The 27,601-nt window shown below is 36.2% G+C and overlaps 10 protein-coding genes across 11 annotated transcripts; 5 read left to right on the top strand and 5 right to left on the bottom strand.

The window, feature by feature from the left end:
- Nucleotides 1-186: 186 nt before the first annotated feature.
- Nucleotides 187-1,687, bottom strand: LOC108107660. Its single transcript, XM_017215247.1, has 2 exons — nucleotides 1,384-1,687; nucleotides 187-1,312 (listed from the first exon to the last, which is right to left on the bottom strand). Exons 1-2 carry the CDS (start codon nucleotides 1,587-1,589, stop codon nucleotides 268-270), a joined length of 1,251 nt encoding a protein of 416 aa, XP_017070736.1. The 5' UTR covers nucleotides 1,590-1,687; the 3' UTR covers nucleotides 187-267.
- A 115-nt stretch (nucleotides 1,688-1,802) lies between these two features.
- On the top strand, nucleotides 1,803-3,785 carry LOC108107578. The gene is made up of 2 exons (XM_017215138.1): nucleotides 1,803-2,452; nucleotides 2,524-3,785. The coding sequence occupies exons 1-2, from the start codon at nucleotides 1,897-1,899 to the stop codon at nucleotides 3,687-3,689; spliced, it is 1,722 nt and encodes a 573-aa protein (XP_017070627.1). The 5' UTR covers nucleotides 1,803-1,896; the 3' UTR covers nucleotides 3,690-3,785.
- Nucleotides 3,704-4,849, bottom strand: LOC108108247 (N-acylneuraminate cytidylyltransferase A). The gene is made up of 5 exons (XM_017216218.1): nucleotides 4,769-4,849; nucleotides 4,526-4,716; nucleotides 4,268-4,472; nucleotides 4,037-4,204; nucleotides 3,704-3,983 (listed from the first exon to the last, which is right to left on the bottom strand). Exons 1-5 carry the CDS (start codon nucleotides 4,840-4,842, stop codon nucleotides 3,875-3,877), a joined length of 747 nt encoding a protein of 248 aa, XP_017071707.1. The 5' UTR covers nucleotides 4,843-4,849; the 3' UTR covers nucleotides 3,704-3,874.
- A 641-nt stretch (nucleotides 4,850-5,490) lies between these two features.
- On the bottom strand, nucleotides 5,491-7,131 carry LOC108107614 (flightin). Its single transcript, XM_017215184.1, has 4 exons — nucleotides 7,038-7,131; nucleotides 6,173-6,448; nucleotides 5,962-6,117; nucleotides 5,491-5,903 (listed from the first exon to the last, which is right to left on the bottom strand). The coding sequence occupies exons 2-4, from the start codon at nucleotides 6,442-6,444 to the stop codon at nucleotides 5,771-5,773; spliced, it is 561 nt and encodes a 186-aa protein (XP_017070673.1). The 5' UTR covers nucleotides 6,445-6,448; nucleotides 7,038-7,131; the 3' UTR covers nucleotides 5,491-5,770.
- Nucleotides 7,132-7,770: 639 nt separating this feature from the next.
- LOC108108051 (neuronal calcium sensor 2) lies at nucleotides 7,771-11,752 on the top strand. Of its 2 annotated transcripts, XM_017215925.2 has the most exons (6): nucleotides 7,771-7,833; nucleotides 8,989-9,042; nucleotides 9,924-10,547; nucleotides 10,619-10,762; nucleotides 11,233-11,361; nucleotides 11,472-11,752. In XM_017215925.2, exons 3-6 carry the CDS (start codon nucleotides 10,437-10,439, stop codon nucleotides 11,646-11,648), a joined length of 561 nt encoding a protein of 186 aa, XP_017071414.1. In that variant the 5' UTR covers nucleotides 7,771-7,833; nucleotides 8,989-9,042; nucleotides 9,924-10,436; the 3' UTR covers nucleotides 11,649-11,752. The 2 variants fall into 2 exon arrangements, with proteins under 2 accessions (XP_017071414.1, XP_017071415.1); XM_017215926.2 differs by lacking the exons at nucleotides 9,924-10,547; nucleotides 10,619-10,762 and having other exon boundaries at nucleotides 7,774-7,833.
- LOC108108050 (neurocalcin homolog) lies at nucleotides 7,778-13,489 on the top strand. The gene is made up of 6 exons (XM_017215924.1): nucleotides 7,778-7,833; nucleotides 8,989-9,042; nucleotides 12,563-12,662; nucleotides 12,723-12,841; nucleotides 12,916-13,104; nucleotides 13,163-13,489. The coding sequence occupies exons 3-6, from the start codon at nucleotides 12,593-12,595 to the stop codon at nucleotides 13,355-13,357; spliced, it is 573 nt and encodes a 190-aa protein (XP_017071413.1). The 5' UTR covers nucleotides 7,778-7,833; nucleotides 8,989-9,042; nucleotides 12,563-12,592; the 3' UTR covers nucleotides 13,358-13,489.
- A 408-nt stretch (nucleotides 13,490-13,897) lies between these two features.
- On the bottom strand, nucleotides 13,898-16,007 carry LOC108108049 (4-aminobutyrate aminotransferase, mitochondrial). The gene is made up of 5 exons (XM_017215923.2): nucleotides 15,874-16,007; nucleotides 15,695-15,819; nucleotides 15,362-15,533; nucleotides 15,071-15,233; nucleotides 13,898-14,973 (listed from the first exon to the last, which is right to left on the bottom strand). Exons 1-5 carry the CDS (start codon nucleotides 15,908-15,910, stop codon nucleotides 14,010-14,012), a joined length of 1,461 nt encoding a protein of 486 aa, XP_017071412.1. The 5' UTR covers nucleotides 15,911-16,007; the 3' UTR covers nucleotides 13,898-14,009.
- Nucleotides 16,008-16,852: 845 nt separating this feature from the next.
- LOC108107585 (mitochondrial import receptor subunit TOM20 homolog) lies at nucleotides 16,853-18,333 on the top strand. Its single transcript, XM_017215146.2, has 3 exons — nucleotides 16,853-17,054; nucleotides 17,116-17,191; nucleotides 17,709-18,333. The coding sequence occupies exons 1-3, from the start codon at nucleotides 16,925-16,927 to the stop codon at nucleotides 18,016-18,018; spliced, it is 516 nt and encodes a 171-aa protein (XP_017070635.1). The 5' UTR covers nucleotides 16,853-16,924; the 3' UTR covers nucleotides 18,019-18,333.
- Nucleotides 18,334-18,810: 477 nt separating this feature from the next.
- LOC108107542 lies at nucleotides 18,811-21,909 on the top strand. Its single transcript, XM_017215083.1, has 3 exons — nucleotides 18,811-19,297; nucleotides 19,351-21,719; nucleotides 21,784-21,909. Exons 1-3 carry the CDS (start codon nucleotides 18,811-18,813, stop codon nucleotides 21,907-21,909), a joined length of 2,982 nt encoding a protein of 993 aa, XP_017070572.1.
- A 409-nt stretch (nucleotides 21,910-22,318) lies between these two features.
- Nucleotides 22,319-26,937, bottom strand: LOC108108197 (equilibrative nucleoside transporter 4). Its single transcript, XM_017216149.1, has 4 exons — nucleotides 26,338-26,937; nucleotides 25,536-26,097; nucleotides 24,405-24,650; nucleotides 22,319-24,346 (listed from the first exon to the last, which is right to left on the bottom strand). The coding sequence occupies exons 1-4, from the start codon at nucleotides 26,550-26,552 to the stop codon at nucleotides 23,363-23,365; spliced, it is 2,007 nt and encodes a 668-aa protein (XP_017071638.1). The 5' UTR covers nucleotides 26,553-26,937; the 3' UTR covers nucleotides 22,319-23,362.
- Between the last annotated feature and the right edge of the window lie 664 nt (nucleotides 26,938-27,601).

Raw genomic sequence — 27,601 nt, 5'->3', positions numbered from 1 at the left:
AGATTTGAACCCACTTGTGATATAAGTAGAAATTCTTTAATTTTTTTTTAAAAAGAGAATATTTATCTATTATCAAAAAAAATTTGAAACTAAATAAAAAGTCTAAAATGCTTTTTGAAAAATTTCTTTTAAATACTTTGCATTTTAATTTTGCATTTACATTTTAAATCAAAGGTTTTGGAGTCCTTAGAGTTTCTAATTTTACTTTTTATTATATTATTTATTAGTTACAAATATTACTTTCTTCGGGTGATGAATTCTAATGTTTTATCTACTTTCTCTCGGAGGAGTTCGCCCCAAGCCGGGATGCCAGAAGCAATTCGAGCAATTGCATCGCGGACAGTGCCAGCAATTGCCGCACTTCATGCACACATTGCCAGCTCCATGTTGGGCGGCCGAAGGATACGGGGTGTGGCTAGTAGTTGGACCACCACTTGCCCACATATCCTTATTCCGGATACAGGATCGACTGGGCTTCGGGCTGTCTGAACGAGCTCTGGACAAACCGACGGAGGAGGACGATGCTCTTGGTCTTGATGGATGCGGAGTTGTTGGTGGGGCACAATGAGTTTCTAGTGGATCACGGGTCTCCGCCTTCACGGGACTCGGTTGTGCTTGATCCACAAACTTTACCGTGGGCGCATAAAGTTGGATAGCCAACGGCTGTGGGATCTGGAACTCGCAACCTGACCTTTCCCGATCTCTTCGAAGTTCGGCGAGCAGGCGGGTGAAGGGCATGTCACATCGCAACAATTGCTGCGCCGGCAGCTGTGAATCCTGTGCAGGATTCGTCATCAACTGCCGCTGAGGCAATTGCTGCGCTTGGAGCAGTGGCAACACATTCCAAGATTGAGAAACTGGGATCAGGCTGCATAAATAAATAGGAGCATGATCCGGCTGATACAAGCCGCCATCTGAAATGGGTGATGACAGGCAAAAAATTTGCGGCATTAAAGCAGGTCCTCGAGTTTGTGGGGCCATAGCCATCACCGGTGCTTCTTGCCGTTGAGTCATTGTTGGTGTTGGCAAAGGACACATGGGAGCCTTAGAAGCTGAGAGCGAATCATACCCGGAGCAAGCTCCTCCAATGTTTGAGCACTGACACTGAAAGCTGCAAGCAGGCGACTGGTTAGGACTGGGCTTCGGATTTTGATTTTGATTTGAATTCGGACTGGTACTGATTGCCCCCTGCTGTGGCGGGCCATAACTATCCACGAAGCCACCACTGAACTGGCAACAACTAGAGCAAATCATCTGATTCCTGTACTCGTCCAAATTAAAGGAGTTGGGCAAAGGCACGTTGCAATCAATGCTGAATTTGAATAAGAGGGGGAAAATAAGTAAAAATAAAAGAATTTGTAGAAGGTAAAATTCTTAACCCACTTCAGACCCTCTGGACATTCGGTGACCAAGCACATTCCCACCCGCGGTGGCTCCATCTCGCACTTGCTCGCCACATCGTTGCTCGACTGTGGGGCACAGCACATATTGAACTGCGGTGGCTGCGAGGCATTTTCATTTCCGCTGGAGAGCAATCTTCCAGAGGATGTTGCATTGCATCCATGCTCACAGCTCTCTGTGCAGAACATCTTTAACACTCCGACTTGGTCCCAATGTTTACCACCTAAAGCGGCTAACTTTGGGATATCTGAATTTTGTACATGTTAAGCCACAAATACTGAACGAATTCTTGACTATATGGAGTTGAGTGTTAAGGATTGCTAGGTTATAAAATTGCTCGATATGATATGTGGAGTCCGATTTAAAGTTCTTTCAAAATTGACATTCCCATTTAGTCACCCAAAAACATAAATAAATGTTTTAGAAAAATAATAACTACACCTCCCGAATAAAACATCGAAATTCGTGGTAAATACCAGATAAGTAGAGTCAAAAATGGAGTCCCAAGGCGATAGTGAATCTTTGGGGCAAACAACCAAGACAACTAGAGAAACCGTGGCCAAATGCAGTTTTATGATCACCGTGGGAAGTGATGGCGTAATCGAAATTAATTCGCATAATCCAGAAAACGACTGCCAAGTATCATCAGATGGAATAAGCAGTGGTAACTCACTATTAACGAACAAAAAGCAGCGTTTTACCATAGCAGTGCTTAAAGAAGAAGATTCCAATGATATCGATAGTGATCCCAAAAACAGTCTGGAGAAGATCAAAAATAATATTGATTCGCCAGACGAAATGAAGACCACAAAAATGTCGCCTAGCTTCATCAAGATCTGTAATAAAGATTTAGCAAACAGACCATCTTTCGTGGTTCTTGAGGATGCTTGTGCCCGAAATCGTATTGAGCAGAATCTGGAGCAAGCAAAATCAGACCAATCTGTCCAATGCCAAACTCAGCAGACCTCGCACTCTGAGACTAGCTGCCATACTGGATCCCAGACAGACAAAACTCCTCATTACCCAACAGCCAATAATAGCACTCAGAAAGGTAATATATTAATTACTATTAAGGTATTACTAACCTATATGTTGATATTCACTAATATTCACTAATCTTAGGTCCAAAGGTATCATTGTTGACGGCAGACCAGGTCATTTCCAACTTAAATTATAAGAAAACGCAATCGGTTTTTGATATAAGACCAAAAGGTGGTAATTTTTCGATTGGTCAAAAGGACACACAGCAGCCACATCCGACCCTGAATCAACATCTTCAACAGCAAGAACAGCTAAATCTGCAGCATCATCACACCCTACAACAGCAGCAACAACCCACCAATTCTCCATATGTAACTATCAGCTTCTTACCCATGACCCAAACGGGAGTAACATCTACAAGTCCTGTGGCATTTCCTTGCCAGCAATTCCTGAGTGCCACTTCGAGCAACATATCAAATTGTTCCTGCTGCACCTGCAGAAATTGCTGTCCGCCAAGGAAACCTCAAGTCTGTCAAGTTCCAATGCCCAATGGATGCAATCAGTTTCACAATCCGCTACAAGACAGCAAGTGCTGCATGCTGAGAACAGATAACTTTCAAAATAGCTGCCTGAATAGTTGTGGATCCTGCTGTCCTATACCAAGTGCAGAACCACACTCTTCAATGGGATTAGGTGGCCAATTCAGTCCGCAAATGATACCATCTTTCGTGGTACCATCTTCGAATTGTACATTGCAGCAACAGCAACCAAATATTCAAATTTCCGGCTGCCCCTGCCAACCGTTGTGTACATGCAACCAGTGCTCCCACTATAGGATGCAATCATTTCATCATCCTTGTTGCCACTGCCTAGGATTCTTTAACAATCAACAGATGTATCAATCGCAACAACCACCATGTGTCAGCTGCCCTATTAAACTAAATCAGCGACGGCAGTGCTCATCTAAAGGAGGAAAGGTATTGAAAGCCTGTGAAAAGACAACAAATCTTAATATACATCACAAGAAGCCGGAGATTCTGAAGCAGACAAACCTGGAGCCATCTAATGATCAAAATAATCAACCAAACAACAAGAAGACACCTCGATCGATTGGCGGAGCTGTTACTGCGAGGAACAATCCCAACTACAACCCTTTTTATCTGTCTCGATATGGAAGAACATGCCTGATTCTGCGGCCCACTAGCACCGCTCTAGTGCCACGTCTTTTCACCAAGCGTATCAGTCGGTATACATCGGTGATTGCCTGGCCCACAAAATCTGTCAAATCAAATATGGAAACAAATTAAACTGGTTCACAATATTCGCCAAAGGACATTACCCAGACTCTATTAAAAAATAACAATGTTAAAGGTGACTATTAAAATTAAACCTTAAAAAATAGACTTAATTTACTTTTTAATTTACTTTTAACATGAAAAGCTCAACAAATATTTAAAGAGCACATCAAAAACAATGGAAATAACTTATAAATTTATAATTCTGTTTTCGTTTCGCTACTTAAAATGTATTTAGCTAAAGTAAGATCATGATTTGAGTCAATTTCTAAACCGTCTTTGACATCAATTTCTACAATGGAGCACCTAGAATGGGATAATATTAGTTTAAAAACACTAGAAGTTTGACTGGATATTACCTATTATTTTGTAATAACCCACTTTTTACCAGTTGTCTTCTTGAGAAATAAAACATTCCTGTTTCCACTATATCACCCTTCCAGTCCTGACGTCTTGGCCTGGCATTTAAATCAAACTCTGCTGGAATCAATTCATCGTCAACGACTTTCCAGCGTAAATAATGTGATCTGAAATAGTAAAAAAAAAATTATAATCCTAGAAGCTATATTTAAATTTTTAGAATTTTTCACCTTTTGGCTGCAAAAACACAGTCATGTGACTCAAATTTTTGGACAGCTTCTTGAATATATTTAGTTTTTAGAAAAACGGAAGTGCATTGAAACAGGGCGAAGTCTTGAATATTTCTATGTACATTTAAAAACTCCGTTATTGCATGAATTGAAGGAGTATCGTCTTGGGCGAATTTTTCAGGACGACGATGTACGATGGCCCCATCTACAAAATGTAAATGTAATATTAAATATCATAAAAGAAATATCAAAACTTACACTTCTGAGCTTCAAGGGCAATTCTTTTGTCATCTGTGGATACCCAAATGTGTTTAAAACAAGTGGAATTTTTAATTGTTATAATAGTCCGAGCTAGCAAAGATAAGCCACCAACTTCAGCAAGATTTTTAAGTTTAATGCCTTTGCTTCCTCCTCTGGCTAAAATCAATGCGTGTATATCATTTTTCAAACTGAAATAAAAATGCTGTATTACTGTTCTCAATGGGTTAGTATTTTCCTTACCAAACTTCTGTACAATCTGTTTTAAAAACAAACACTAACACAACAAGAGAAATTACCGTTTTAAGTTTTATCATTGCGTTGTGCTTTACAGTTCAGTTGTGAATAAAAAGAAGAAACAAACTTGTAGCCCATCTGAAAACTATTTGTTAGGGTGACTCAGTAAGTTCAAAATGTAATTTAGTTAAATATTTTAACGGTCCCTTATAATACACTTTTTATAATCTATAATAATTTAATGCATATTTTCTGTAAAAACATTTTTATATTTATAATACAATAACATAACACAATGTTTGTTACTTATCCACCCTGAGTATTCAACTAATTCAACCACACACAATAGCCTAATTTACTGTAATGTGCGTTATTAGGGTGAAAATAAGCTCTGTATTTGGTGGGACTTTGGACTATTTTGATTTTGTATTATTCTTTTCATAGAAAGTAGTAACCAACCTGCAGTCCACCGAAGGAGGTGTCACTATTCAATATCCAGAATAATATTTATGACGATTTTATAGCACTTAATAATATATATAAAAAGTTATATTTTCTACCCTTTAATCAAAAAATTAATAAAACGACGATATTTGTTTATTTTCATTTATTGCACAGTTTTTTATTTTAAGCTTTATAAATAAGTTTTTAAATTTATTTACTTTCCTAAAAATGAAGTAAATAATCTTAAAAATACGCTGCCTTGAGAGGTAAGTTGTGTTAATATATATAAATATATACATATATATAACAATATATTAACAGAAATTACTGGTTTAAGAAAATATACAAAATATATTCTTTGTTTATTGAAAAGTGTGTTATCGGGCGTTATTAACATCGATATATATGTATATATAACGCCGATATTAGAGTTTGGAGATGCGCAGATATACAAACGCTTACTGACTGACTATATGTATAGATCTTTTAAAAATGTTATTAATTTATATAGCTACGAGTATTCATCCTTTATAACGGTTCTATTATTACATTTAAGTGCACTTACTAAAGGACACTGGCATACCTTTGGTTAATGTATGCCTTGGTGTGGTAATTATAAGTTCTTATCGAGGCCGCCAGTGTTTGAATTAATTGTTTATCCCTCTTTGCTGGTGCATAGGAATCAATGTCACTGCCACTAAAAAAAATTAAGTATTTAATTAAAATAATATATCAAATATATTTTTTAATTTTACCTGATATTTCGTGTGCGCAGGACACGTTCTGCCCACGTCTGAGGTCTGGGTATCTCTCTTGCCACTCCAGTTTGTTTTTTCTCAATATAATCAATTACATCATCATAATAATTGGTTCTGTAGTTGTACATATATTTGTATTGGAGAAATTTCGGCCTAAAAAAATACAAGATTGCATAATATATTCAATATTTATTCGTAATATACTAACCTGACCCAGTGTCGGTACAGTTGCACTGGTTTCCTATAGCCATCGTCTTCTGGCGGAGGTGGTGGCGCTTTGATTTCTTCGATTTCTTCAGGAGCAGCCTCCTCCCCAGCCGGAGTGCCTGCCACTACGCTGTCAGCCTTGTGATCGGATGCCACACTCGGTGCTTTGGAGGGTGGGGCCGGAGTTCCCGCGTTCGATGCCTGATTCGATGAAGCCGCCTTCTCTTCCTCGCCGCCATCGTCGAAACCCCATGGATCTTCTTCGTCTGCCATATTACTGGAATCCAAAGGGCGTTTATAAGTCAAATATCCTTCATAGAAGATGAAGGCTCTCTAAATTTATAACTTATCTCCCGAAATAAGGCTATCATCTTTTAATTATCATTATAGGGTGACCTTTCCAAAGGTTGCATAATATTACACAACCTAAATTGTATTTTAAATTAACCAATTAATTATTTCTCAATTTTATGTAGAAATAGGTTAAAAGATCCTCGAATTTTTCGAATTCAGGACGCCCAAATTGTTGGCATATCTTTAAATGTTTCGAGTTCAGGACGATTGAAATGGTTCAATGCATTTTAGTCTATATATAAATTATTACATAAGTTTTCAAACGTAATGCTTTAAGAATTTGTTTATGTTTGAATTCATTTGCTTTATTTCTTAAAGAAAGTAATATTCAACCGCTTAAGTCACAAATAATATTCCGAAGGACTAAAAGGCATATCTTAGATAAGTCCTTGTAATTTACTTATTGGCAAATATAAATTTCTATGTTATTGGCAAGGGTATCACATTGGCTTTCTATCACCTAGTACAGCTAACTAGGATATTGGGTTCACTTGAAAATTAAGCGATAATACCTTTACTATAGTGTTTATACTGATATAAAAGAAAAAAGACTAAATGATCGATCTGCTGCTCGCAACAAATGCACTTAGAAAACTTAATCTAAATATATCAAGAGGCAGAAACTATGTACATAGGTTGACATATATACACACATACTAAATTTAATTGCTCAAATCAATATTAACACCTATGTATCTCTCGCAATCAGCAAATAGTGAAACAATTAAATCCTATAATTGCAGTAATAGTGTGAGACAAAGATATCAAGTTTCATTCTAAGTGCAAAATAGATTAAATCTTTTATTTTCAAGCTTTTTTCAATTTACTTTTTTTTATATATAATGTATATTTTAAAAAGACTCATTACTTGAAGTTCTTAAAAAAAAAATATAAAAAATATAATTGAAAAAAATTTTAGAATTTAAAAGTTCGTTTTTGAACAAATAAAAGCTAATAAGTAAATTTTGGCTTTCTAATTTATTATTAAAATATTTTTTATAATTATTCATATTACTATATTAAAAATGAGAATACTTCTGTTCTCAAAATTCCGTGCTGTTTTAAAAACGGCCACCCCAATGTTTTTGCTGTTTTGTGAACTGCCGTATCGATATAACAAGAGCAACAACAAAAATGTATCGATATAACTCTAATTCAATATATATCGCTTCAATTTAACCCACCCCTAAATTTGTTGTATTGATTGTGTTTTGGTCGAATAAGTTTATTGCATTTGCAAAAAGTGGTATTGTTTAATTTAGCAGGTGGCAGAAATGTGCCGAAAATCAATGTGTCAGCTTTCTTCAGGTAATAATCACTTATACGCCCATGGAGGCATTCGAAATACGAGTGATCTGAGCCATATACACACTTTACTCATTTTGCGTGCATATATTGTATGCGTATATGTATATATATGTATGCACTCGAGTATATATATAAATATCAAAAATAACAATTTAGGACGAATTTATAGTGGAAATAAAAAATGAGTATGTAGCTGAGGCGTTTATTATGGATATTTTTTGAGGGCATTTATGCCCATGTGACAAAAACATATTCGCTACATATGTACGTAAATATGTACATATGTACATACATATGGCCAAACAACAAACTACTTTATTTAATTTGAAAGCTTTGCTTATTTCAAGCCGGTTTATATTAATGCATTTCGATTATTGAGCGAAAAATGGTGTCAATTTATGTAAGAACGACCGTGTCCAAACCCCATTGGGAGTTAAAGCGTGTAGTAAGCAGTTGGACCACCCACAAAAACCATCCTGCTATAACGCCTGCCTTAACTTATGCGGAACCTTTGGTTCGGCCTGATTCGGATTTGCTTTATCTAAATCGAAAGCCTAACCCGATTGAGTGTGATTATATTATATGCACAAAAAAGAGCAAAGGCTTTGGGTCAGAAAAAAAAAATGAAAGAAAAAGTTATAGGCGCGGGCCGTGTATTTTACCCACGTGACACGCAGGCGTATGCGTGTGCCAAAAATTCCACATTTCCTTTGGCGTTTCCATCATGAAAGGGGATTTAAAATTGCATTGGCTTCGCATTCGCATATTCCGGAATACAACATAGAGTGTACTAACTGGCTAGGAAAAGCAGGCCTTAACAAGTGACCCAGATTAAACAACTTTATTCTTAATCATTGTTTCAAAATACGCATTCAAAATAAAACAGGAAGCACAATAATTTCTTTTCGATTGACCCTGACCTTAGCGATTTTTGATATTTGAGTATTAGTTTGCCAACATGTTGGCATATTAAAAAGTTTTTAATGGATTTTTTGAAAACGTAGTAAGAATTTATACGTTGCGCGTAAAAAATCAATATTTAAAGTTTAGTTTTTAGATTTCCGAAAATCTTTTAAAAATGTATTTCTTAAAATTTATGTAAAAAAAACTTATTGTGATATTTTTTTAATAATCTTTTTTTATATGTATTTTCAGAATATTAGCCTCAGGAGGTAAATAATGACTATGGTCGTCGGAAAATAATCTCACGTAAGTAATAGATCTTAAATAAAACCAATATTAAATCCTATCAATAATATTCGTGCCTAGCTTAATTATAGCCTAAAATGCATGACTAACCCTGATACTTAAGCAGCCAATTAAACAAATATGATTTGTATTAAATATACTCGAAATGTGTGTGTAAACCTTTAAGATAATCATTCATACTAACTGATCATGTTTAATACCCATTCGGATTATATAAAACCACCAATAAAATATTTATTAATAAACCATAAAAGGAGATACCCTTGCAGATGGTTAATATTAAAATTAATATTAACATTTTGATAAATACATTTTTCACAAAAGAAAAATGTGTAATGGAGAACATATACTTACTGTCTTTTTGGTATTAAATATATAAAGCAAAATTTAAACAAATGGAACAAAGTCTATTCTTAATTTATCGTGGCTCTAAATTAAAAGCAATTGTTCGTCGTTGGGCGAAAGTAAACCATTGTTTCATCGTTTGCACTATTAGATCATTGATCTTTGCTTTCTCCAGAATGGCATTTTGCTTTTTCTGACGGGATCGCAATTTGTGTGACGGTTTGTTTTGCGGGTGAGGTAACCGTTCTACGTGGGAATTGACTGACACAACCTTTTAATTTGCAGCTCTGCATCCGCTTTTTGTACATTTTCGTATAAATAATTATTTATAACAATAAAAACAAGTGATTTATAAATTACAGTCTGCCTAAAATCGATCGGTTTATTATCATAAACAACTTAAAAAGCGGAAAGCAATAAGCATATTTTGCTATTAAACTTTAAAAGCTTAACGCGTGGGTAATAACCATACTAGGGGGAAATTGTTTCGACATTCATTAATTTCTTTTTCTTATCCAAACTATTTTACTTTTTAGCATTTGTAAAAATTGTACAATTAAAAATAACGTCATTTTGTATTAAATGAATTGAAGTAATTGATAAATGTTGTGGGTGAACGTGGCAACCCTGTTTCCTTTTTTAAAAAAGTCCTACCGTGTACAGAAAATATGGTTAACCAATAATCGTCCTGTATAGAGACAATTTCCGCGCATGCGCCTCAACCATTTGATTAGTCCTTCGGTACACATCAGGTTTGAAATATACAAGTTAATAGTCAAGTACATTTTTGCTTATTATTATCAAGAAAAATTTATAAATGAGTCGCTCGTTCAATCATCATTTGTTCGTGCCACAATTCATACATATCGTTAACGTAATGCTATACAAGCACAATTATTGATTTGGGAGTTTTTCTGTCCACAAATAAACATTAAGTCAAATGTACAGGCCAGGCAAAGCAATTTAAACAAAGAAAAACCAAACTAAATAGAAACCAATTAGCTCCTAAAACGTTTATAAAACAACAAAAAAAAAAAAACAGTGAAATCATGGGGTGCTTAAGTAGTAAAGACCGTTTAACTAAAGAAGACATGGAGTTTTTAAAAACGCATACGAGATATGACGAGGCCACAATTAAAGAGTGGTATAAAGGATTTAAGGTGAGTACAAATATTACCACATCAAGCGAAAAAGTCTCAAATTGTGTACGTTCGTCTCGTTTTTAATATAGCAAGATTGCCCCAACGGCCGATTGACGCCAGCTAAGTTTGTCGATATGTATAAAATGTTTTTCCCCTCGGGAAATGCGGAAGAGTTTTGCGACCATGTTTTTCGTACATTCGATATGGACAAAAATGGATATATTGACTTTAAGGTAATTTTTCGTCAACTAACATTTCTCTGTTCTCAATACAGAGGTTACTGTGTATGTTTTCTTTTCGAACTATGTTGCCTTAGATACACAAAAGAGTACATAAAAGGTGTGCTTATATATCAGGCAGTTAATATTAATTTTTTTTTAATATATGAGAAATATTATTTCAAACAGGAATATGTGCAAGACCCTTTAATATACCTTAGGAATTTCTGGGTAAAGTCGTTTGTACATACTTGGATGCCACTCATTTCATGAATCGAAGTGATCGAATGTATATTGTATATGTGATGAGAATGCATATTGTTTGATTATTGTATAGCTATGTCAGTTTGTGGGCCCCCTTCGCGCATGTTAGTTTAAATAATAAATCAACTAAAATAATGAATGCATACCTCTTGACAGTGAAATTCTTTTCTCTACTGGTTAAAATATTATTTTACTATTTTAAAATTGTTTCGTTTTTTTAGGAATTTTTACTCGCAATAGATGTAACTTCAAGCGGAACACCGGAGGAAAAGTTAAAGTGGGCTTTTCGAATGTACGATGTTGATGGCAACGGTGTTATAGACATACAAGAAATGACCAAAATTGTTCAGGTAGGAACCAAACATAATTTACTCAAGGATGATTAATAAATAATACGAACCTCTAATCCTTCGTTTGTTTTTGATTTTTTGACTTTAAATATAAATTTCTGTGTTCCCAGGCAATTTATGACATGCTAGGAGCGTGCTCATCTAATCGTCCAGCTGATTCAGCAGAAGAAAGAGCAAAAAATATTTTTGCAAAAATGGACGAAAATAACGATGGTCAATTAACCCAAGATGAGTTCTTAAAAGGATGCTTGCAGGACGAGGAGTTGTCAAAAATGTTGGCACCATAAACAATTATATCCTACAATATGTGTGTATTTGATGAAATCAGTAATGAAATGTATAAATATTTAATTTATATTTCTTATACTAAAATTAAACTACTATAAAACTATGAACTCATTAAACTATTTTCAGTGTGTCATTAAAATTAATTCATTAAAAAATTTCATCACATTTAAAAAAGAAAACAAGTACATGTCGTTTATAGTTTTTAAATTATTTGATTTTTGCATTAATCACATTAATAGATGTTTTTCTCAGCTTGGTCTCAATGGCATACGAGTTGATATGTTTTAATAAAGAAATGCATACTGACGATTGGACACTCTTCAAACGGCGAGAGAATCTTTACTTTATTAAGTAAAGGGTTGTAAGAATATTGAAAATAAAAAGTGCTTTCTTTTATATATTCTTTCGATATTAAAGCAAATATTTTACCTTTAGGGTGAATGCCTGGAAAATCTTTAGTTTTTTTTATACTTCTTGAAGTTATTGAAACTCATTATTTGGATAATAGAACCAGATAGCATTATACTTATATATTGCATGGATGGTATGAGGATTTTCCTCATCTGCGGTAGGAAAATATATACTCAAATTATCTGACTTCGGGAAGATGTTAAATCATATCGGGAATGCTTTCGTTTATAAAATTATATGCTTTTAGTCAACTAGTAGTGTTGTTCAACTATATTGCATATAACTATTAAATAAATAAAATATTGAAGTAGAGATTATCTGGTTAATAAAGGTTTACACTGCAGTAAGGTCGTACAATATTCTCCATTGGCAATCTGCTTAATTTGGCTATCCATAAAACAATCAGTCTGCAAGGGTATCTAAACTTCGGTAACCGATGAAAACTATACTTTGTTTTTCCAAAATATAGATGTTAATTTTATATATTATATTGCATTTTAAGATAACTGTATAATGAAATTGTCCTGCAACAATGGGAAAGCAAAATAGTAAACTAAAACCTGAGGTTTTGGAGGATCTCAAACAAAACACAGAGTTCACAGGTAAGTTGATAAGACAAAAGTAAAAAGAAATAATTAACTAAAAAGAAATATATATTTTAGATGCTGAGATCCAAGAATGGTATAAAGGCTTTCTTAAGGACTGCCCTAGTGGGCATTTATCAGTAGAGGAGTTTAAGAAGATATATGGGAACTTCTTTCCATATGGTGACGCCAGCAAAGTAAGACTTGTTTGCATCTTTCTCTATTAATTGGTTTTTAATGAACTTTATTGTTATATTCACACCATATTCAGTTTGCAGAACATGTTTTCCGGACATTTGATGCAAACGGCGATGGCACTATAGACTTTAGAGAGTTTTTATGTGCACTAAGTGTCACATCTCGGGGCAAACTCGAGCAAAAACTGAAATGGGCATTCTCAATGTACGATCTAGATGGAAACGGATACATATCGCGGCAGGAAATGCTAGAAATTGTTACAGTAAGTTACTGAAAATGAAGTCATAGATCATTAAAAACCTTATTTTTTCTTTCTCAAGGCAATATATAAAATGGTCGGGTCGGTGATGAAAATGCCAGAGGACGAGAGCACTCCTGAGAAACGAACCGATAAGATTTTTCGGCAAATGGATCGAAACAAAGATGGCAAATTAAGCTTGGAAGAGTTCATAGAGGGAGCCAAAAGTGATCCATCAATAGTACGATTATTACAGTGTGATCCACAGTCTCATTAACTTAATTACTATTGAAAAGCAAGCAATAATCATTTAAACGTGTATAGAGTAATTGCGAATTAAATTGTTTTGTTTCAGTATGGCCATTATGTATATTTCTTTCTAATAATAAACAATTCTTATAATATTAAATTATAATATTAAATAATATCTATTATGACCGTTCCAAAACACCCATGTTGAGGTTTTAAATTTTTCATAATAAAATGATCATAAAGGAAGCGATTTTTTTTCAATTTACAAATATAAAAGTATTAAGAAAGTAAGTAAACAAAGTTTATTAATCTATATTTGGGTTTTATCTATCAACAGCCAAAATGTTACTACCCAGTTTTATTTATCGTTTTTTGTGTTTGTGTTTAGGAAAATTTACCAAGATTAGATTATGATATCTGATTTGGTCTTTGAATAATTTAATAACTTTTTTATTACCATCGTAAATTTACGGGCTTTGTTTATTTTGTTATTAATCGATTTGTGGCTTATTTGTCTTCCCCTCTAAAAAGTTCCTAATTATTATTTCAAAGAAAACAACTATTATTAACAGAGGGATAAAATAAATTCACTTTATTATTCATTTTGATAACATATATTGCATGCACTAGCAATTTTCAGAGCACTATCATTTTTCTTTTTATTTTTTTTTTTGTTCTTAAATAGCTTGAAGAACCTTGCGGAAGCGATCTAGGACAATGTTTGCATGATATTCCTTAAATATCAAAGCTGGGCGGAATCGAATGGAAATCTCTCCACATCCCCCCGTTTGAATGCCGTTCAACTTCAGGGCGCCAATTATTTGATCTCGCACCTTGGTGTTAGTACAGTTAATGGCCAAAAATGTTCCACGGCCACGTGTGGAGTTCAAGATATGCGGGAATTCCTTCTCAAGACTCAACAATCCATTCTTCAAAACCTTACCAGCCACATCGACATTAGCCAAGAGGTTTTCTTCCTGAATCACCTTAACCACTTCCTCCAAAAGAAGGACCTTTCCTGGATCACCCATCCAGGTGTTGAAGATTCTGTACGGTTCATTCGGAATGAAGTCATCGTTGTGGAAATAGCCCCCCAACTGTAGCTTCTTACTGAAGGTAACAACATCTGGTGGACTCTCCAATTCGAAGTGCTCATGAGCCCAGAACTTTCCGGTGCTACCTCCACCGGTTTGTACTTCATCGATCAAGAGAGCGATACCATTCTTCTTGCAAATTGCCTGCAGACTCCTGAAGAACTCAGGCGATGCTTCGTTGTCACCTCCCTCGCTTTGAATGGGCTCTACGACAATTCCGGCGACAGGATTCTTGCTGGCATATTGCTGAATCAGATCCTGTACTTCGCTAAGGCATTTTTCATCCTCCTTCTTGTTGTGAGCAACGTTTTCGTCCAAAGGATATTTGTATTCGGGAAACGAGGCAATTGGCCAATCAAAGGAAGGAACATCCAGCTTATGAATGTACTTAGAATGTGTGGTAGATAGAGCGCCTAGAGTGCGTCCATGGAATGCTCCCTTGAATGAGAGAATACTTAGTTTTGGAGCTCCTGGCGGAATGTTAATCATGCAAGAGTTTTTCTCCTGCTCGGTAAGGGGTGCATTGCCGCGAAGTTTGTTTTGGTACCTATTGATAAAAATATGATAAAAGTTTACAATGCAATAATATGTATATCTGTTATCTTAACTACCGAAAACACAAATTCCCTATGCTTATAACTCACCAGATAAAGATGCTCTTGTATGCATTTTCATTTGAGCACGAACCACACATCATCGTTGTGATTTTGTTAAGTCCTTTCGGTGCAATGTTCAACAGAACTGAATGTAGTTTTTCTGGCCATTCTTTGCCAGGGAAGACACCAAGTGCAGGTCTGTTGATCAAAGCTAAAAATACATATATATGTGGGTGTATAAGATATAGAAATCCAGATAAAAACAGAGCATGTGAAATGAGAAATCAGTTTTGATACTAATTGACAATCTAAATGAATTTAAAGGTGACCCCCACTTACTTTTCAGGTTTTGCTCGTTGTTAAAGACTTTGAATAATCTGGGATGATTGTAACCCAATGGAACCGAGGAAATTTGTGTGTAGACATCTAGTAATACATTTCCATCAACGTCGGAGATGTAATTTCCAATTGACTTTTCGTAATCAGCAAAGAATTGGATGGTTCCGGTGGCCTATAAAAAACCAATTCGTTTTAATAAATAAATTGCATATGAAAAAAAAGTTATCTTTAAGTGGTCCGATGTCGAAGAAAAGTTCTTAGCAATTTATTTATGCGCTTTTAAACTTTTAAATACTTTTACAGTTGATAGGCAGAAATAAAAATAAAACTCACCTGAACAGAATCCAGTTGCTTTTTAAGCTCAAGTGATTTGGGGCCAGGTATCGATTTAGTTTTTACCAAGGGCTCCTTTGGCTCAGTGTTGGTGGAGTACCGTTTGGTACTCAACCGATATAGACCTAAAAGGAGACCCCATTAGATCCAGTAAAAACCTAGCCATTCTTTTTGCTTACTTTGCTTGGTCAACGTATTTAGCCACAAGCTCCGCATGGTTACTGTCGATTTGAATGCTCCGGGGTTAAGTGAAGGAATTGTTCAATAGGAGGGCCAACAACGACCCACTAATACTTATTTATTAAAGAGAAATGTATATTTACAGAATACAAACATATAGGCTCTTATGTATGCGGGTATATATACACATATCCATGCTCTTCGGCACAACCACACACTCGCAGTTTGGAACTTATCAATTTAGCTTTTGGAATTCATCATGGTTCTGCGTCAATTACATATTTTCGGGTGAAAGTTATGAACAACTCAAGGTTTATGTTAATTTTTGTATAATACACCTATATTTATATATTTTTTATTCTAATAGAGTTTAAAAACTTTTTTAAAATAGATTATTTGGTTTTTTTTTCAGCGTACTCTTTTAACGTTTTAAAAAATAACGGTTTTAATTTCAATGCTGAGATAATTTTTGATAAAAATATAAATTTGGTCAATTCTACTTATTACGTCAAGGATATACACTTTTATTATTTAATTTTATTTTCTTTTATACCATAGATTAATTTTTATGTTGAGGGTGCGAGATTGATAATACATTTATTTCGCATGGAAGGAAAATAACTTGTAAATTATAATAGTTATAATAGTTAATGATAAGCTGGTGTCAGCTGCTCCATGCGGTTTATGTATTTTAAAACATTAATGTTAGAAAAAAAAACTGCCTAAGTCCAAACGCAAATTTTTGTAAAGTGTAGGCCGTTTCGCTACTGATTTTTAAAAACAACATACAAATTAAGAATATGCTTTAAAGAAAAGTGATCAAAGTAAAATCTTAATACAAAATCTTAATTTAAAAAATTAAGTTATTAAATTAATATATATTAAAAATAAAAAAGTGTTCCTTTCCACAGTTTCAAATTTGTTGAATTCAACCAAAGAACATGAAACGCCTCAAAGCTGGCGATATCGATTTTTGTTTTATGTAAATCGATGGCACATGCGGAATGTAAAATAAGACACAGTTGATTCGGAAAACATTGTCGTAATACTATGATAGAAATGAACAAGACTGCAATTGGCATTGCAGCGGGAGTTGCCGGAACACTGTTCATTGGATACTGTATTTACTTCGACAAGAAGCGCCGCAATGATCCCGAGTACAAGAAGAAAGTCCGCGAGCGTAAGAATACTTGTTAGTATATTTAATTATGAAAGAAACTGAACATTTCAACACATTGTAGGTCGCCGTCGCAACAGGAAAACCGGCACTGCCAAACCAGGAATTCCAAATCTAAACGACCATGAAGCCATTGAAAGGTAGGATTCCTCCATGGGATACGCATTATATAATTCGGCACGTGTAGAAGTGCCGATTCATTACACCTCCATTCATACACGCAAATTCATGTTTTCCCAACCAAATCGATGTACATATGTATGTACATATTTTCGTGCATGTGGATGGGTTAACTAAACAAATGTCTTCTTTGCAAAGCAACAATCATGGAATTTTCTCCAATCTCCAATAAGAAAACACATTTACGTGCTTATAAGCCCAAGCTTTTCCTTTTGTGACTCATAAAATGTACCATATTTTAACTTAAATCCAGACATCTGCGATAGCAAAGTTTTATGTTAATATGAAAAGCTGTAACTGGAAGCAAGTAGTAGTTAAGCTTGTGCTTTAGACTTTCGAGTGAAAGGATCTACGAAATATGTTTAAGATGGGCATAAATAATACAAAAAAAGTGTTTTCTTACATGGTATCCATATTTATGTTTGTGCTATCATGTGTACTAAACAGTATTTAATAATGAAATTCCAATCTTTTCAGATATTTCCTACAAGAAATCCAACTGGGAGAAACGCTGATCGCCCGTGGAGATTTTGAAACTGGCGTGGAGCACTTGGCGAATGCCATCGTTGTGTGTGGCCAGCCAGCTCGTCTGCTGCAAGTGTTGCAATCCTCCCTTCCAGCTCAAGTATTCGCGATGCTGATCGTGAAGATGCAGGAGTTCGGGAATCGGGCAGCCGAGGGTAACGATGGGCCAATCTCGTTGGGGCAGAGTTCGGGACAACAGCTTGACGGCGCCAAAATTATAGAGTGTTCATCTGGAAACGCAAATATCGACGACCTTGAATAATACTTGGCGATGGCTAACAGAAAGTGAAATATAGATTTCGACAGTAGAAATTAAGGGCTTCATATATAAACATCATATTTTTTTTATATATTGATTTCTCTGGATGTTCCCAATACATAAAAATAAATATGCGTAAACTGTTAACACTTAACGGTTGTGCTCTTGTTCTGTTCTTTGTTTTGTGTGGTAGTAACGTTAAACGAATATTAAATATCAACTCTACAATGCTATATTTTGTCAAGCATTATCATATGACGGGTATGTTAATGTATGTGAAAGAATATCAACAATAAAAGATTATGAAAATGTTGAAAATATATTGTTTCTTGGTAAATGCTCCTTTTAGTTCTTAAGTTAAGAACTTAATTCAATAATACCTTATGTGCTTAAAACAGGACATTTTTCCATATGCCAGCATTAAACCGGATATGTAAGGAAATACCTACTTTCAAAGTAATAAATACTATTTATTATTTAATTTACCACTATATGAATTCTTACACGACAAAGCTGCCTGATCCTTGGCAAAAGGTCCCTTTAGCCGCTATTTAATAATTGGGTTTTTGCAATTTACCATTATTAAAGTTTATAAAAATTTAACTATAAATTGTTTATAAAAACACATACAATTTTAGCAAGGGTATACAAACAGGAAACATTTTATAACACAGACAGGGGGGTTTTAGTTATATTTGGCCAACGCTTATCACTGACGACCGATAACCGATTAGGCAGAATAAACATTAGTCAGTTCCAAACTTTAGCTTGGAGAGGTCGTGTAAAGAAGAAGCCATGGAGGAGTATACTGATTTAATTGGCAAAATAGGCATATTAAACTTAAACTCTTATTGTTTCAATGAAATATTTCGCCAAATTAAAAGCAACTGCGACTTAGAATGCAGTAAAGATGATCTGTTAAGATACAATGATCTCATAAGCTTTGTGATTAGCAGTGAAGAAGTCACCAAAGCTTTCAGGGACTGGAGTCCTGATCTGTATAACAAACTCTGCTTAGAAAATACATTTTTGAATAGATCACCATGGATAGTGATAGATTTTTCCAACATTTATCAACATATGAATGGCTTATCAGTTAACGAAAGAAAGCTATTCTGGAGTAATTACCTAAATCAAATCACTGAAAACGAGAATTTGAAGTCGGTAAAGTTGGTCTATGAACCCGCAGAACATTACCGCGAACATATGGATAGGTTTGAGGAGCTCACAAACTGCCTCAAAAATAAGTACAAATTGCGAGAGCTTTTTCTTAAAATGAAAGGTGAGTCAATAATATAGATAATCGAAAACAATTCTTATATGTTAACTTTTTAGGATACACCCTGGAGAGTGTTCCCCAGATCAGACATCTGGAAACTCTTTACTTAGACGTTGGAATGAGGACCAACATCCTGGTTCAGTTTTGCCAATTAAATCCAAATCTACGCAAGCTCATTCTGAGTAATAACGAATTATATGGAAGATTGACGGATATAGTGCCATATTGCAATCAACTGGAGCATCTAAGTTTTCTAATGAAACATGAAGTAGATGCCACGGAATATGCAGCTCTCGCCAAACTGCCAAGGCTCAATGAATTAATCCTGCTTGGCCAGCATCAGGAGGGATCGCTACTAAGACTCTTTCAAGGCTTCAGGGACAAGCACATCCACAGGATATGCATACCAGAAACCTATGTTAGCAACGAAGAAGCCTTGGCCCTGACCTCCATCACCTGCTTGGTTTCTCTTAAGTGCTGTTTGCGGGATAATTCCATATACGCTGACTTGCCTCTTACAGGCAACCTAATAGATGTCCGCATTCTAGGTCATCCCAAGCAATACGATTTATATGATCCAATATCAAATGATGAACAAAAAGATCTCTTCAAGGTTACCTATAGAGGTAATACAGATTTGAACAAAATATCTGATGGATACTATCAATCGATGCTCTTGAAAGATCCAAAGTTAATGTACAAAGCCATGGATCAAGATTTCGCCCAAGCTGCGCGACTTTGCTGCGAGGGCTGGTACTCTACAAGCTGTCTGCTAGCTCTAATGCAAATTCAATCACAGTCTCAACTGCGGTTAATCGAGAGGATAGACCTCTATAAGAAAGATCCCATTTCCGAAGAGGAAATTTTAACCTTGGCTTCCATAGCAACGTTAACTGACATTCGATGTTCCATCCTTCAGATAAAACAAATGATTGCGGTGAAACTAAAGCAACTTGAAGGGATGACTGAGACTGAAAACCGAGTGGATCGTATCAGAACTGAATGCCTAGAGATTCGTCTAGTGCATGACCATGGATTCTTGACTCTCATATTGGACTTTTTTGGCAAATATAATTTTTATAATGCAAAAATCTTTGCTCCCTTTGCCAAGCTAAGAAATCTAAAAAGACTAGAGATAAGGGGAAACCATATAACTGGCTCATTTGTGCCATTTTTTAAGGAATTTACTTTACTGGAAACACAAAACCTACGGGAATTGGAAGCTGTAATCATCAGTCCAGCAGAACTCAAAGAGCTGGTAAAGATTCAGAGCTTAAGAATCCTCAAAAGTGGCTTCTTTTGTTCTAGAAATTTCGATCATGTAGCCGAGCTGAATCAACTAGAAAGCCTAACACTTATCGTCCATCCGCAAGGATCTCTGACCAGATTGCTTAAGGATCTTTCTTCTAGAAAAGTTCAAGTACTTAAAAGTCTCTCCATTGAAGGGACAAGACTGAGTACCGAAGAGATTGACGAGCTTGCTGGCATAAGATCTTTGGAGAGACTTCGGCTTGGCCTGCCGGAAGCTAAATATTGGGAACTCAAATCAGGAACTAAGACATCTAACTTAAAAGTTCCTTATTGTCAAAAGTGTCGTCTGCGTGGAAATGCATCTAATTTTGTAAAGCACAAAACTGATTTTCATACTTTGAATGCAGTACCAGATGGAGAAGCCTTAGATGCACAGTATTCTTTTTTAACGGAATTAAATAGTCCCTTAACTCCGATCAACTTTGATCTTTTAGCCAAGTTGCCAAAACTAAATGAACTGCTAATTTATCTTGATTATAAACCACAAGCTGTAGAAAACCTATTGACGACCATAGCCTTACAGTCACCTCAAAAATTACAAAAACTTGCCTTTACATCCCAGGACTTCAGATTGATAACAGCTTTTAAGAACTTACAATCTCTAGAATGCGTTGTTTACCACACCAAAGATATTAATTTTATAGCTGATATCAAAAATCTCACAGAACTACAGATACATAATCCCCTCAGAATATCCCTATGGGCGGTTCTTAAGGAGCTGAAGGCTTTACCAAATCTTCAAAGCTTGCTTTTGGATAATACAGATCTAGATTTTTTAGACATGGTTGAGGTAACAAAAATAACTTGGCTAAAACGTATAAGACTTGGTCTCGCTGATAAAATATTTATCTTTTTTCTGATCCAACTGAAAGATCTTGAAGTCATGGAAATCACATCAACTCATTTCGCTGCCAAAAATGAAAGCAACTTTGTTTATTCGTTTTTGGTAACTTGCAAAAATATTAGATCAATGTCCCTCTATAGATACTATGACTTCTTCAGCAAGGACTATGTCAATGGGATCCTGAACACTATTAAACTTTTTAGGGATCCCGCTGAGCACCCGCCGTTCAAATTATGTGGAATTTGGAGTGATTTTAACAGTTTGAAACAGGTTAGTTTCCTATTTTAATAAAATTCGTTCTTTCCATAAACCTAATCTAAATTTTATACTTCAGTTGGACATGTATAATGAGGACTTCTTGGTATTGGAGCGGTGCGATAGCATTTATGAAAGTAATCAAGAATCCGAAGAAGATTTGAAATTTTCGAGAGTTTATTCTTTGAATGATAGCCTAGAATAAAAGGCAATGACAAAAAGTAGTTTTAGAAGTGTATAAAATTTGTCTCCTGTAAAATTACCAGAATCTTGTAAAGAAAAAGTAATATTATAAAAAACTCTACCGGAGTTTTTAATTAAGGTTAATTCTTTATCGTAAATGCGTAGAAAATTCAAATTCTCAGGATGGCGCCACTAACCTACGATAAAAAGGATCCATTTTCAATGAGTTGGCAGTCCAAAGGCCTTACAGAATTCCGCAAGGATGGAGCCATAAAAACGGCATTCATTAAAATGAGTTGGCAGTGCCGTAGGCTTTAAAAATCTCGCAGAAGGGCGCCAAAAATATATTTTTGCTAAAGTTTCTACTAAAATTTCCCACATAAAATATATTTATGACTGCACATTTAGCTTAAATCAAAAACTCTTAAAGGTTACGTATTTAAATATTTCTATGTTAACATTTATTTAATGTTTTCCAGGTTCAGTTGTCATAATTTCTTGCCTATCAGATTTTTCAGATAGATTTTACATTACACTTCTGCTTACAAAGTTATCCAAAAAATAAATATATAAAAGCAACGAATAAGATTAAGACCAGCTTTTGCACTTGATGGCTTATAATGCTTACAACACTTATGTTACCCACCATTCGGTTAACGCACACTCTTCTAGTTTAGACAACAAACAACTTAAAGAAAAATATGATATAATATTAATTATTACCTTTCTTATTGATAGTTTTTCTCATTTTTGGGAGTATAAACTGCATCTTCAATAGACATTTCCCACTTTTACAAAAATAAACAGGCAATCACTTGGCTTGCACAATCATTCACACTTAAGCTTTTATAATCTAAGTCAACATCTTTGCATTTTGAAATCCTTAGCTTGAGTATATTCTCGGAGATTAATATTTGGGTCTTCAGACTATTTAGGACAGCTGAGAATCAAACCGAAAGCATTAATACCCTAGACACTTTATAGTTATAGATATATGTATAGTATTAAGTACATCAGGAGTAGTATTGCCTATAGTTCGAAGTTTACGCTTGCTATTAATTGGAATCTTTGTTTACATTTTTTATATCTTGAGCTTTGAATATATAATCGGAAAAGTTCACAATTCACCTATCTTACTAGCCATATCGAAGCTCTAAAAATGTTTGAAAACAATTTATAGAATGATACAAGTTGTTTGCTCTTCCATTGCTATTTTTTAAAGGTCAAAATTGCCCTATTTAATCGGAATATATTCAAGTTAATCGGTCATTTTATACTCTTTTCTTCGACAAATGTTTTTTACTTTCAACTTTGTAAAACCTTTGAAATTCTGGCAACTTTTTCACAATTTCCTCATCAGAACTGGAATCCTAAGATCTTTAAATATAAATATTTTTCCAATTAATGAATAAATAAATATTAGATATGGCTGTGTAGAATGTAGAGTTCCAAATCCTTATAAAAGTACATTCCCCTTAGATATTTTCGAGCAGTGCATCTGGCGTCTGAGGATCTGTGGTCATCTCGTCGCTGATATCGCCCACTGAACTGGTGACTGTGGACAGGATCGAGGATATGGTGGCGTTGATAATCTCGGCACTACCACTAGCCACCGTGCTATAGAGCGCCAAAGCCGTAGTGGTTATCACGGTGGCCAGTGCCGGACTGGCGGTGCTGGTGGTGGAACTGGAACTACCAAGCGTAGCCAGCGTGGTGTTGAGCAGGAGTGGTGCCAGCGTGGTGGCCCCAGTGGTTGGTGGACTCATCGTACTGGTACTAGTCAGCGGTAATGGATGTGGTAGATGGCCATGTCCGTGTCCGTGGCCATGGAACTGCTCCAGCATCGAGGCGGGCACATAGGGATATGAGGGACATGGATTCACCAGCTGTGGACCCAGCATGCTCTCGAAAACGTATCCAATCAGAGAGCCCACCGTCAGACCCACATTATACGATAGGGTCATTATATTGCCAGTGACCTCCTTCAGAGTTCCCGGTACCTTTGCCGGGGCCAACATCATGGGCAGACTTCCAGCCAATCCATTGGTAATACCCAAAGCTATGGTGAAGACAAATGGCGCTGTTTCGCCGGAGATCACGGGACGCTGTCGTGGTGCACAGCAAAGGAGCAGGAGCGGCACTAGTACAATCCGTAACCCGGACAGCAGGATCAGCTGTCGCCGCGACCAAGGATATGGGCTAGCGGCCAAGATCTTGCCCACGACGTCCGACGTGTTAAAGCAAAACATCAACAGCACGGGCATCCAAGATCGAAGGGCGCAGGATTGCACTTCCACCTCGATTCCCGGATACAAGGATAGAGTCACGCAGTAAGCCAGAGCGATGCAGACCATGTGCGGATAGATCACCTGGGCCACGCGCCATCGTGCCGCAAATCCCTCGCGGATGTCTCCCAGCTTGCTTGGCCGGCAACGGCGTGGGGTGATCACGTGCTCCACCTTGGAAAAAGATTTGTTTATGTTTAAAAATGTTAATAATAATATATATATAATATACCTTGAAAGCCACCGTTGTGGGCGTTGTGGGCTCCTGGGCGGGAGGCGTGGCCGGTAGCTCAGGTAGTTGTCCCAATGCTTCGATGCTACTTTCGCCGGCTGTCGGATTGGATAGCTCATAGACGGGATTGCTGAAACTGAGCGTATTCCCAGTGCCTGGAGGTCCCACCGATGTGGTCGTAGTATGGGTCCCATCCATCGAGAGTACTCCATATCGAGTACTACTTGGTACACCGTCAATATCCTGCTGTATTAGAGAATATTAGTCTAGCAATGTCTCTTGACTTGGCAATTGGTAAGTAGAAAAAAGGGTGTCTGTTAGTCGGGACATTCAACCATAGTGCACCTCCAGATAAAAAGCGCAAAATAAGAAAGCTTAAAATTCGCTAGATGCAAACCCAGTTTGTTCGAATCGCTTTGGCAGATGAGTACTCCAACGGACTGTGACGATAATAAGAAGATAAGTTAACAGAGCCAAACAAAGAATCTATATGGTGGAAAGAGGAAGAAGATCTTTCCATATGTCTAATAAAGTAAAAACATGAATGCAACGCGAACAATCTTTGATCTAAACACTTTTTGTTTATTTGAGATATTTGATTGGATTAAAACAAATCGAATAGATCATTTGGCAAGAAACCAAAGGTCATGGAACATGATATGAAAGTTAAAGCAACACGCAGGACCCTGGATGAGGCTGATATGGTTTCTGTAGAATATTTTACTGGTGATCTATCAATTACTCCGGACAACTTGGAACTCTTGGCCCAACTGCCACACCTAAAGCAACTGTCTATCCATGTTGTGTGTTATGAACATTGCCTTGTGAAGCTTATAGAAGCTTACGCTATGCCAAATCATAAAAAATTGATTAAATTATCCTAAACATTAAACCCAATTAAAGTCATAGAGTTTGATCAATTTATGGAGGGAATTGAAAATATTTCTTTACTCGAAAGACTAACTGAATTACATATAGAAAATCCATAGGGATTCCCTTTGGGAAGACTTCTTGATTTACTCAAAACTAAAATTGAGCAGCCCCCTGAAGACATTTTTCGAAGAGGGAACAATTTGAAAATCCTTGCCGCGACAACACCTTTGTCAAAATCATATATTGCTAAAGACTCACCTCATCTGGCCGCAAGACGATTTTCGAGCAGGCCTCCACATGGAACCGCACAAAAGGCGAATTGATGGTTGCCACATGCAACAGGTAGCTGAAGAGTATGTAAAGCGTCGAGGTCAGAAAGAAGATGACCGTGGACACGCGATCGTTGTTGATCAATAGTTTGGTAACGACACGATTGGAAGACACCAAGAATCCTGCAATACTTTCACCAGCCATCACCGCCTGGGTATATTGTTTGGGCAGCATCGAGGCAAATCCATAAAAGCTCGACTGCTGCACAGTGCATCCGATGGCGGTCAAAGCTACCGCTGACATATTAACTAGATACGCGGTATTCGTGGCAAACATGTGCCAAGCCACCTCACAAACGGCCACAAAGATCAGTGTGGTAAAGGATATCATGTAGCCAAAGAGCACACGAGACTGGAACGGAGCCACCGATAACACTATGTTGTTCATCAGCACAGTGGCGAAGGCCACGAAGATATACGTCATCGACATGTCTAACGCCACCGGACGACCCGGAAATCGCGCCTGCCAGTAGTCCGCGGCAATGATAAAACTGCAAAGGAATAAAATGTTGTAATTAGTAAAAAGTATTTATTTTTATAGTTAAGTTTAAGTATTTGTAAGTTTTTATTTAAAAATCGATTTGCTTTTAATATTTTAATAATACGATTTAAAATGGTTTCCCCTTTAAGAAAAAGTCGAGAAATCTTCATGTCTGTTTTACATTTTTTAAAATACAAAAATAGCAAAGAGTTACCACAATTGAAGGACTTATCATCCACATACTGCTTACCTATTGTAGGGTAAAACAAATCCAATGCCCGCTGCCAGGAGAGCCAGATAGACGGAGTGCCTCTGATCCTTGGGGGCACGAGTATCAAACTCGGGACTGTCCATACTGCCAGGATGCCTCAGTCCCGAACCAGTTGTGGAATGACTGCTCCTCGAACGCCCAGAGCCCCGTCCATCCAGCGGTTCGTAAGTGGTTTCCTGCCCACCCACATCCATGCTCTTGTACCTTCTTAGTTTTCGTAACTATTTTCGGTGGCAAATCCCTTTTTAATTGTTGCCTGCTCTTAGATGACCCAATGTACGTTGGACCTTGGCATTATTTTCCAGATTGGCCACTTAGTGGGCGTGATGGCTCTGTTGTTTTGCCTGCGGTATTCACATACAGGGTGCGGATTTCACGGCAAGAGTTATACACAAATCGATACAAAAAGAAAGGAAACAGACACACAAGTGGCTGCCCTCGCAATTAGCCACTACGCATTTTTATTCCACCAATACTAAGCTGCTTTGATTATGTTTTTAAATTAAATTAATCCCTAGGGGAAACACTTATTTACTGGATTTATTTTAACCGCTTTTCGGGAGACATCTGCTTGCCAGCTTTCGCTTGTCAAAGTCCTGGCACTTTTCTCACCACGCCCGCCACTGCGCATGTGGCGTATGATTGATTTTACATAACTGACCAAATCAGCCTGTTGTTGTTTGGTCGGCTACCATAGAATGATAAACTTAGCTTTGAATGAACACCTTCTACTTTTTCTCGTTGCATCTTTTCCTACCTACTGGTCATCCGATTCGATCTTGATTTTTAAAAGGGTCTAGATCATAGTCGAAATATTCTTTGCATATAATCTCTAGCAGAATATATAGCCAGGACAAAAGTTGCCAAGAAGCTACAGTATATATAAGGGAGGATTAGTTTGAAACAGGTGATTACCAATAGATGATATAGTTTTCAGCAATACACCGTTAATGAATTAAAAGTAATCATTGATATCGAAAACCCTTCTCCCATCTATTATTTAAGCAGTGAAATATTCCAAAAAAGTTTTTATAATAAATTGACATATATTTAATATTGGTTAAAATAGTTTTCATATAACAATCATTTGATTAATATAATATTCAGTATTAAATTAACAGAATTTATCGAGCTAAAAAAGCTTATATTAATTTTGTGACCAAAAATTAAAGCATTTAAGGAAAATTAAAGCATTTAACAAGAAATTCAATAAACAACATTTACCAATATCAAACATTTTCAG

Source organism: Drosophila eugracilis, unplaced genomic scaffold (genome assembly GCF_018153835.1).
Source record: "Drosophila eugracilis isolate 14026-0451.02 unplaced genomic scaffold, ASM1815383v1 contig_2088, whole genome shotgun sequence".
In the NCBI taxonomy this organism is placed as follows: Eukaryota; Metazoa; Arthropoda; class Insecta; order Diptera; family Drosophilidae; genus Drosophila; species Drosophila eugracilis.
The sequence above is the reverse complement of the archived record's forward strand: the minus strand, read 5'-3'. Positions and strand labels throughout refer to the sequence as shown.